Below are 10,967 nucleotides of genomic sequence, written 5' to 3' on the forward strand. Positions count from 1 at the left end.
CACCTGCCTGACCACGCCCTATCCCGCCCACTCCTTTAGGCCCGCCCACGTGCAGGGCGGAGCTGCCTCGCTTCCCGCCCTTGCGCGCGCACGTACCCCTCTTCCCACATCCCCCATGGTTGCCGGATTCCTGAGGGGAGAAATTGGCTAGGCTGGCGCTGACCTGAGGGGCTTTTGGCACCCTCTCCCTTCTAAAGCCGCTGAGGGGCAAGCGGGAGAACGGACGGATTTTTCCCCCCTCCCTCAAGGAAGGACTTTGCCAGGGCTGAGGCGGGCGGCTCCTCCCGCGGGCGCCTCGGTCCGTGACGAGCGCGCCCTTTTTTCAACGTGGGAAGAGGCGAAAGTTGTTATGGGAGAGGCTTCTCCCTCTCCCTTCCCCTCCTCCTCTTTCGGGGAAGAGGGGAAACTTTTTGCCGCCTCCCGCCCCCCCTAATATATTCGTGTCGCCTCACACTTTCCCAATGGGTTACCAGCTGCAACGCTCCTGAATAGCGAGCTTAATTGGGTTTTGTCATGCAGAACACCGCCCGTCTTTCTCTCTTTTCCCCCCACCCCCGCGGGACAAAAGGGCGGGAAGGCCGAAGCCGCTTTGAGGCGAAGTTTTCGCTCGCTGCAGCTGATTTGCACGCCTCGCGTCTTCGCCTGCCAGACCCCGGTCCCTCCCCGGAGACAGCACCCTTTCGGGCTCCCGAAGCGCATTTCGCGCGGCTGCTCGTGTTTTGAGAGAATTTTGAAGCGCTCCTTGTTCCAAGTCCCGTTTTTTTTAATTTTTATTTTATTAGCTCGCTTGAAAGGGAAAGCGCGGAAAGCTCCTCTGCGAGACCCTCCCCCCTCATCTGAGATTGAAAGGAAAAAAACCTTGATAAGAAACTAGACCATTCCAACGACCGATCGACAAGAGAACCAATCAGCTGCTCAGGATTTAAATATAGCTCCAAATGAACCACCAATCACGGGACCGACTGGGGGAAGGGGGCTTGGTGCTTTCTTGTTTTCTTGCAGACGTTTCGTTACCCTAACTAGGTAACATCATCTGTGCTACAGGTGACAGCAAGCAGCCTTCTTTTAGCACTGATGATCTATGGAGCTCCTCAGTCATCCTGGTGACGGTTGTCCCAAAGGTGGTTTTTTCACAAGAGGCAACTGGACTTTCTGGTTTTTGTTTTGAAGACGTTTCTCTTCTCATCCAAGAAGCTCCTTGAACTCTGACTGGATGGTGGGGAAGGTGGGAATTCAGTCAGAGCTCAAGAAGCTTCTTGGATGAGAAGCGAAATGTCTTCAAAACAAAAACCAGAATATCCAGTTGCCTCTTGAAAAAAAAAGCACCTTTGGGATAGCACTGATAATGTTACCTAGTTTGGGTAATGAAGCACCTGCAAGAAAACAAGCAAGCTCAAGAGAGCACCAAGGACCCCTCATTTCAATCCTGAGCTACAAATATTCTCCTTTATTGGTACCAATTGACCGTGTAAGTGGTCCTCAACTTATGACCACAACTGAACCTAAAATTATCTTGCAAAGAAATTTGAGAACATTTATCAAGCAAAACATTGCAGTTGTTAAATTAATAGCATGGTTGTTAAGCGAATCTGGTTTTCTCATTGACTGCTAGTCAGAAGGTCGCAAAAGGGAGTCACGTGACCATAGGACACTGCAACGGTCATGAATGTGAGCCATGAGCCGGTAACCATGGGGATGCTGCAATAGTCATAAGTGAGAAAAATGGTTATAAGTCACTTTTTCCAGTGTCTTTATAACTTTGAAAGGTCATTAAATAAACCATTATGTCAACTACCTGTAGGAGAAGAAACTCCCGCTGCTGATGTTACCTGTTCTGGTAATGAAATGTTCAGAAACTAAATTGAAACAAGCTTGGAGAGCAAACCACTAACAAACTCTAAAAGCTACAAGTATTTTCTATTATGTCTTGGTAAGCATTGTCAGATGTGGAGGGCACAATAGTACAGGTAGTCCTTGACTTAACAGTTTGTTTAGTGACTGTTCAAGTTAACGATACTGAAAAAAGAGACATGACCATTTTTCACATAAGCATTGCAACATTTCTCTGGTCATGTGATCAAAATTCAGATGCTTGGCAACTGATTCATATTTCTGGACAGTTGAAGTGTCCAGAGATCAATTTTTGCAACCTTTTGACAAGCGAAGTCAGATTCACTTAACTGGGTTGCTCTTTCACTTAACTATGGCAAGAATACTCGTAAAATGGGGCAAAAGTTACTTAACAAATGTGTCACAATTTTGGGCTCAATTGTCATAAGTTGAGGACTACCTGTACACAACCACGCCTCCGGGAAATCAGACACACGTTTGGCTCACTTGCGCCCCTTCAGATAAGCACAGTTCACCTCATAGGTTCCTGGCTCTCTGCTCGGGTGGCGGAGTCACCACTAACCATCATTGGCGGATAACAATTAGCTGCCACCTGCTCCTCTTCCTCCATTTCTGCTGGTTGTGTGGACACCTGGAGTCAGGATGGTGTGTTGGATGCAGCTCCTCAATGCTTGTTTAACTGCTATTCTGCCCTCATGACCTAAGTCCTCAGGGAAAAGAGACTTTTCCACAATTCTCCCCATTAATAATCCCATGGATATATGTATTTCATTGCCTGGTCTTTCTGAAGGACCTCTTGTGCCTCACCTGCCTCCCTGGTTTAAAAAGATGCCAAATTAACTGCCAATTTCCTTTCCCTTGTGCATTTGGACCTCAGCTCCTTAACCCTTTGCCTGCCAAAAGGTCCCTGCAAGCACTGTCAAGGGTGGGAAGTGACCCGGCTAGAGGGTGTCCCCCTTTGGACCCCCTGCACAAGACTCACAAAAGGAGACCTTTCTCTCCAGACATGCAATGCTTTTCTCTCCCACCAGCACTCACTTTTCTTCCAATTTTGTCATTTAGTTTCAGAAAGAAGAAGCTAATGTGATTCTATAGCATGTTCCTGTTCTTTCTTCACTAATATTCTTTCTTAATTGCATCATTTTTATTGCCATCAGTGACATCCGTCATTGCTTGATACTGGTTTTGTCACTTGGTTCATAACATCATCTCTCGTGGATGCCTTTAAACTTGCTTTTTTTCACTTCCAGACATGCTGGTTTTTGCCACAAGGCTGGAAGTTCATTCCACACCCTCAGCCATCCTACTTTTTAAACCGCTTAAACCATTGCATAGCATGATTATTGCACTCTGCCTCTGTAGCTCATTGAACAAGCCACAATTGGAACATCATTTATAGAACAATCTATGAGAAATGCTGTCATTTCTCAAATCTGTCTGTTCATCTTTATCCTGGATCACAGAAAAGCTTGCATTCCTTCTCTTGTTGTTTATTAAAGATAAATATGGTAGACAATTACTTCCATAATATCCTTTCTGCAGTTAAATGATGAGACTCTCATACTGACTGCAGAAAAATGGAATTTATCCTAACGTTCTTTTGTCTTTGACGTTCCTGATTCCCTCCCTTGTGTGGCGGTATCTCCTCTTTTCTCATCATCCCTGATGTATCCCTTTTTCATAAATTAGATCTTTCACACATTTCTGCATAAATTCATTGATTCCCCACTTTCTACTTTTGGCATATCCTCCCCTCCCTTGCATGCACATACCTGCATTGTGCACAGACTCAAGCTTGCACTAAGCATACTTGGGGCATTTCCTCACCAGCAATTCTTGGCATCTTCTGAATGAACAATGCTGATACAATCAGGCTTTATATCACTCCAGTATTGAACAACTGCTGCCCTTAGACCAATAATCAGGGCCCTGGAATCTGAACTTGATTAGTGGGAGGAAAGGGTGAATATAATCAATCCACCTGCCTGGGAATGAGAGGTGGTGAGCAATAGAACTGCAACACATCTGAACTTCTTTAGCTGAGGAGGGAGAAGAGAAGAGGAAGAAAGGAAAGAAAAATGGCCCTTTCCAAATTTAAAGTTAAAAGGCCCTCATGAACAAGAAAGGAGAAGTGAGGGGAAAAAATCCCTATGTGTTTCAGCTCTCCCTTCTTAAGGCCAAACTTCCAAAAGCACTTTTAGAGGCAATTTTGGGAGTTTCATTAGAGGACATCTGATATCCCCAAACTAGTTAAAACCAAGGTATTTGTATTCCTTCTTTCCCAAACAAACGCAACACTATCTGCTTAAAGGCTGCATTCAATTTCCGCCTTGTCCAAAGCCATCCTTTACAGGTGATTGATGTAAGGGTCTGCATCCCACTTTATTGTACAATTCAGAATCCCTCACTTTGTTTGACTTTGGGAAGCACAACCCAATGCAACTGGCAGGTCAAGTTCCCCCATCCAAGTCCATTCTTTCCCTAAGCGGATTTTCCTCCTGGAGTGCCCTGGTTAAGGGAGCTTTGCCTGAAGTGTCATCCCCTTGAATTGCTTTTGAGCTCCAGGCCTCAAGGGAGCCAGGCAGGAGTCACTTACTCAGAGCTGGGATGCTCAATACAAAGTCATCAAAGTGCTCCTCTGCTTCTTGTCTTAAAGTGACAGGCCTTCTTTATTGGCCTGTTTGAACTACGCCTCCTGCCTTTCAGGGTCCTTCTATCTATCTTGGTCTGCTAGTCAGGGAGAAAGCAGACATTAAAAAGCAAAGCCTCCGGCAGTGCCAACTTTAGCTCCCCAGCAGATTGAATTTGTCACCCCTTCATAAATCCAGAGTGACTTCTTTTCCACAAGTTGAAAATGCATGTGCTGAATAGAAGTTTCTCTCTGAATAGGTAGGTTTTGCAACACCGATGGAAGATTTTTTTAAAAATTAATGCAGCTAATACAGGAGATCACAAGTGACTGCCCTTGGAAACTAAGCAGGGTCAGCTCTGGTTAGAACTCGGATGGGAGATGGCCTAGGGAATTGCTGTCTCCAAGCTACACTGGATGTGAGAGCTGTGTGCATGTATCCCAGAAAAAAAGCAAGGGTAAAGCACTTTCATATTGGCACCAACATGAAATCACCAGATGAATCTCCTTGGGAGATACTTGATTTTAAAGATGAGATCATTTTCAATGGCTCTGTAGAAACTAGAATGATTTATTTTAATACAGTCATTTCCTCATTTATCAAGTGGTTCTCAGTCTGACTAGCTCATGAAAATCCGAATTTCAATGATGGCTTACATGGTTGCATTCTTAAACTCACTGATTACGGAAACCTTATTTACAAATACTGTAAAGATACTTGGGAGTCATCTCGATTTTCACTGGTTCCTTTGGACCACCAGTAGGGATCCGTAGAGAGATCTCAGTTAATCAAGCCATTTCTGATCAGTACCAGGTCTCCTTTCAAACTGTTTCAAAAGCACATTTGGAGGAAGCTTATTTCTTCTGTGGAGGGAAAACATAAAATCTGCCTTGTTAAGACTCTACATTGTTAATGAGGTTGGTCTTTTAGCACAGTTGCACTACCAGTAAAGTTGAAATCTGCTTTCTCAGGAAGATCTTCCTTTCAAACACGTTTAGGAATGCTTACAGCAACTGACTAAGTAGTACATGCAAAACCTGATTCCTATTTTTGACCAAGCAGCCTGCAATTATAGTAATTAAATCCAGCATTCAGTTTCATAACTGTATTCTATCAAAGTTTCTTTATATGCAATGAGGAATATAAATGGACAACTGTTTCAATAGCTCATTCAAGCGACACTCCCTGTCATGATTATTGCTATAAAAAAAGGAGTAAATCTTTTGAACAATCTCCAACTGAAGCAAAAGGCACTGAAAGTGTTCGATAATGACTAATTGGTGTCAATTATAATCTGAATAGTTGTATTATGGTTCGGCAAACCATAGATTAAAAAGCAGATACTTACCAATTGAAAGTTATTTGCAAGTAAACCCCATTGACTTTGTTACATTTTGTAAATAATATTACAAATTATTAGAGAAAAGTAATTCAAATCACCGAGAATGGATCTTCCTTGAAGAGAAATGCCTGCTGAAAGAATAGCCTCAAGTCATGGGCTGAATTAAATTTTGTGAAAGCTTTTCTTATATATGAAGCATGGCTCAACTTAATGTAATTAAGTATAATTGATAATTAGTTGTCTACTGACAACCTCTTGCCAGAGTGGGAACATGATTATTATTTAGAAAAGAGTTTTGGCAGCCAGAAAATAAGTTCACAATTTGTGGGCCACGAGACAAAAAAATGTTTGGATGTGTGCCCAGGGGCATCTAAATTGGCTTTCTACTGGGGAGAGACACAGAGCACAGCTGTCTCCTCATAACTTGCTGGTAACCCTTGTTGAAGCTGTAGTGTAGATCCAGAGGTTGGACCACTATCCTTTCTCATACTGGCCATATGGGAGTTGTCCAACCACTGTCCAAAAAGGGGCCTTGTTGATGCTGAATTAAATTCTCATCTCTGTTCACCATAGTGGTTGGATATGTGAAGGGCTCAAATCCAACAAGGTCTGGAATGTTCAACCCGAATTAAAGTTTTAAAGAAAGGATCTGTTGCTCTTCTCAGTGACTCTAGACAGTTAATTCTGCACTAATTGGTTTTAGAGGAATGATGGCAAAGAAAAGCATAGGAAGATTAAAGATGAGGAAGCTACAGCAATGGACTAAACCAGCCTTTTCTGACCTCCAGATTTAGGAAAAAGCAATCTAACACCGAGTTGGATTATAGAATGTGATTAAACATTTTCATGAATGTAGTAATTTCTCCTTCCCATTATGTTAGATATCCCAAGATGGGAGTAGCTTTATAAGGGGAGAGGTTCCGTGGGCACCCTCTACTTCTGAAGGGTCAGTTCTACTTCTTTTGAAAGTGGGCACCCCACATGGCCTAGGAAATGGAGACAGTACAGTAACTTCACTTGTACTTTGAATCAAAAATGGAGAAGGGAGATAGATTCCAAAAACTCCTGGTAGTGACCACTTACTCTTTATCAGATGTTGCATGCTTAAAAAAAAGTTTTAATCGGACCAGGGTCCCTACCATCTTGATTTCTTTTTAAAAAATTTGATCAGACCAGGGTGCTTACACATCTCCTGCAGACACCACCGAATCAAGCAATTTTGCCCCATTTTTAAGTAGTGTCTGATCTGTCTTTAAGCAGTTTCAGAAAAGGCTGACTATAAGACCTTTGAGTATAATTCACCTGAACAGATGAAAGCAAGGCCTTTGTAGGATGGAAGGAGATGCGCTCCATGAATCTGGCTAACATTGGAAAAGCCTTCCAGGGGTAACCGAAAAGGGAGAAATCTGCAAAGTTTTTACAGAGTTCTCTACAAAGGCCAATATTTCCTTTTGTTTTACAAAGCTTGTTGTTTGACAAAGTTGCTGGTTTAGGATACTTTTGTTGCACCTTCTTTATTTATTTTTTCTTTTTTTAAAAAAAGCAGATTCCACCCTCCACCACTTCTGGTCCGACCTCATTTATTTAAATAAATATAAATATACATTTGATATAAAACTATTTCCCTACAAACCAGAGCGTTCAAGCGACTCTCCAGAAGAACCTTCCCACTCCCCTTCCCATTTCAGGTAAAGATCGGTACAAAACAGGTTTTAGTCGAGCTTCCTTCTCTTCTACTCTTTGATTCCCCTAAAACTTCTCTCCTAATTTGGTGTGTGTGTGAATGAGGCTGCCAGCGCTTTCCTCCGCCGTTGACGTGGGCACGGCAGGTGGGCTCGGGATCTGGGTCTCCCCCGTTCGGGGGAGCAACTGTTTGGGGTAGGCAAACACCCGGAGTTCGGGGCCCGATCAAAACAACCAAGGGGGAAAAATCTGCATCGTTTTCGTCTTTTTCGAATCCGGCAGTGTCCGGCTGGGGGCTATGGCCACGGCGATTGATCCGCGGAGCGCTACAGTCCGGAGGGGGATCCCCATCACAACGGGGAGACCTCCTTGTCTTCGTTCGCCGAGGCCGGAGACAGCGACTCTTCGTCCTCGGATCTGGGAAAGCGACCCGGGTTGCCGGCGCAGTTGCAACCGCCGTGGGTGTTCCGCTGGGCGCCCTTGCCTTCCTTCTTGTGCTTCACCCTCCGGTTCTGGAACCAGATCTTCACCTGCTTCTCCGACAGGTTGAGGTAAGTGGCGATCTCGATCCGCCGCAGCCGGGACAGGTACATGTTGGCCGAGAACTCCCGCTCCAGCTCCAGCAGTTGCGTGCTGGTGAAGGCCGTGCGCATCCGCTTGCCGTTCTGCAGCGGGCCGGCGCCGTCCGAACCTCCTGCAGGGGGGACCCAGAAAAAAAGCCCGGTTAAAAAGCCCAGAAGCTACCTATGAGAATGCATGTTTGTGAATGCACGTGGAAAGAAAAAAAGAAGTATTTTTACAAAAAAAGAAGAAGAAGAAAAGCCCAAAGGCTGAGCGCCAAAGAATGGAGGCCTTTGAACTATGATGCTGGAGAAGACTCCTGTGAGTCCCTTGGACTGCAAGACGATCCAACCGGTCAGTCCTAGAGGAGATCAATCCTGACTGCTCTTTAGAAGGCCAGATCCTGAAGAGGAAACTCAAATACTTTGGCCACCTAATGAGAAGGAAGGACTCCCTGGAGAAGAGCCGCATGCTGGGAAAGATGGAGGGCAAAAGAAGAAGGGGACGACAGAGAATGAGATGGCTGGATGGAGTCACTGAAGCAGTCAGCATGAACTTAAATGAACTTCATAGGATGATGGAGGACAGGGAGGCCTGGAGGAACGTTGTCCATGGGGTCGCGGTGGGTCGGACACCACTTCGCAACTAACAACAACAAAAAAGCCTAAGCGAATCTTAACTCCAGCCTTCTGTCGTCCACCTGTTATTCCTGGCATCCTGGAACCCAAACCCCTTTACGTTCCCCTTCAACTTCCGCCCACCTGGAGCAACAGGACCCGGTAGCAAGACAGGGACGTATCCCTCCCACCAATTCTTCCCCCCAATACACACACACAACACACATTCCCAAGTCTTCCGTTGTTGCTTCCCAACTCCTGTCAATTAGAGGGAGAATGAATGCCTTTGAACATGGAGGATTCCCACAATCCTTTTGATGAATTGAAAACCCTGCGATCGATTTGGCTAAAGCCGCCGCCTCAGCCGTGGAAGTTAAGGGTTAGTTGCCCCGGGGCTGAATGAAGACTTTCGCCCGCATCTCCCACCCGCGGCTTCCCTATGGAGGGTGCGACTTTTGCTATGGCGCACCGGGAGGGGAAAGGGGTGTGTGTGTTTCACCCATCTCTTAGCTGCTTTTTCCCCTCTCATATGGAGATTACGCGGATTCCTTTCCTTGACCCAAGAAGAGAGATTCCCACCTTAAGACCCACCGCCTCCTGTCTCCTAAACTAGAAGTTTGGAGTTATTCGATGGGAGCAATCAGGCATGCTTCGTTCTTCTGGCAGGGCGCCCTTCCAGGATAATGCTGGAAGTGTATAGGTCCTAGGGTGACTGGGACGCATGGGCTTTGAAATCCAAACGATCTGGATCCTGGATTGTTCGGTTTTCCTTGGTCCAGAAGACCCTCCTGCCGGATAAGTGGTGCCCCTGTTCTTGGTTCTTGGTGCTAATGGATAATTCGGCTCAGGAGGAAGAGAAAGGCAGGAGTCCCGAGCGGCTCCTGCGCAGCCCTTCACTTCGTCAGGTTGCCTGCTCCCCCAGGAGCGGCTTCTCACCTGAGAAGAGCGCCCTCCTAGCCCGGTTATCTTGGTCCGAAAGTTCCCAGATCTCCATATGGGATCCCAAAAGGACCCCGCCGGAACCAAGAGCTTTTCCTTAGATCCCTGGGGAAATTAAGCTGGGTGGGAAGCGTAGAAATGGAATTCGGGAGGGCGTCTGAGGGAGGCGCGACCCTTCCGAGAGAGTCCCGAAGAAGCTGAAGCAGCGCAGATTGCCCACCCAGCCTCCCTCCCTCCCAGGGCCCGGGGCAGCAAGACCTACCCAGGCCGAGGCAGTGGAAACGCCGGGGGTCGCTCATGCCGTAGGCTGCCGCTGCGCAAACAGGTGGGTGGGCTAAGGCTTGAGCCGCCGCCGCCGCCGCGGATGCCACCGAGCCGAGGGGTGGCTGCTGCTGCTGCGGGGCCGTCTGCTGCTGGACGTGGCTCATCCGGGGGCAGAACTGGCCCTCGCCGCCCTGCCCGGCTCCTCCGGGAGCGAAGTGGCCCTTGAGCAGCGGGAGGGAAGCGGCAGCGGCGGCGGCGCCTCCGCCCGCCGCGCCCGCCCGCGCCGTGGCGTGCAGGTGCGAGGTGACACAGAGCGGGCAGACGCAGAAGGAGCCGCCGCTGTTGCGCGACGGGCAGGCGGGCCCGCCGGCCACGGACATGACCAGCGGGGCCGGCACGCCCAGCGGAATGAGGAAGTCCTGGCCTGGGGGCGGCGGGGGCGGCTCCGGCAGGGCAGGCACCACCGGCCTCGCCGCCACCGCCGCGTCCTTGACGATGAGCGAATCCACATAGAAGGAGCGCGACATAGCGGACAGGGGCTCGGGGCTCCTCTCTGGGGCCGCTCGCCTCCGCCAAGTCCCTGGGGCGAACTCGGAAGGTGCTTATGGCTGGGAGGCGAACAAAGGGGGGCTCACGAGAGGGCTGGTCTTAAAAGCGACCCCCCGTTTTCCTTCTTCTTCTTCTCGCTAGACCTCCCCTGGATCTCCCTCTCCCCCCCCCCGCCCCACCGCCTACTCCCGGTGCAGCGATTTATAGTAACTATTTCACGCACGTGATGCCTGGCAAACGGCGCGCCTCCAAAAAGCCGCTTGTTGGGAGCCTTTTCAGTGCATCCCCTCCTCCCTCCCCGAAACAAAGCGGATGGGGGTGGGTGGGAAGCTTAGCGAGAGGCGGCTGTGTGTTTTGTTAATTCATTGGGGGTTCGCGAGGGGCGGCCCCTCCGCGCTCCTTTGCTCCCTTTGCAAGAGCGCCCGGGAGGCGGCAAGTTACAACTTCACCGCTGCTCGCGGGAACGCCGCCAGTCCCGGTTAGATTCAAGGCCAATGGGCTTTTCCCCATCCCAACGCTTCTCCCTGCTTT

General features: G+C 48.0%; 1 protein-coding gene across 1 annotated transcript; it reads right to left on the reverse strand.

The window, feature by feature from the left end:
* Positions 1-7,780: 7,780 nt before the first annotated feature.
* GSX2 (GS homeobox 2) lies at positions 7,781-10,414 on the reverse strand (the record flags this gene model as incomplete). The annotated part of the gene is made up of 2 exons (XM_081959167.1): positions 7,781-8,200; positions 9,886-10,414. The coding sequence occupies 2 exons, from the start codon at positions 10,412-10,414 to the stop codon at positions 7,857-7,859; spliced, it is 873 nt and encodes a 290-aa protein (XP_081815293.1). The 3' UTR covers positions 7,781-7,856.
* Positions 10,415-10,967: the final 553 nt, after the last annotated feature.

Source organism: Natrix helvetica, assembly GCF_964273705.1.
Source record: "Natrix helvetica genome assembly, chromosome: 7".
NCBI classification, from domain to species: Eukaryota; Metazoa; Chordata; class Lepidosauria; order Squamata; family Natricidae; genus Natrix; species Natrix helvetica.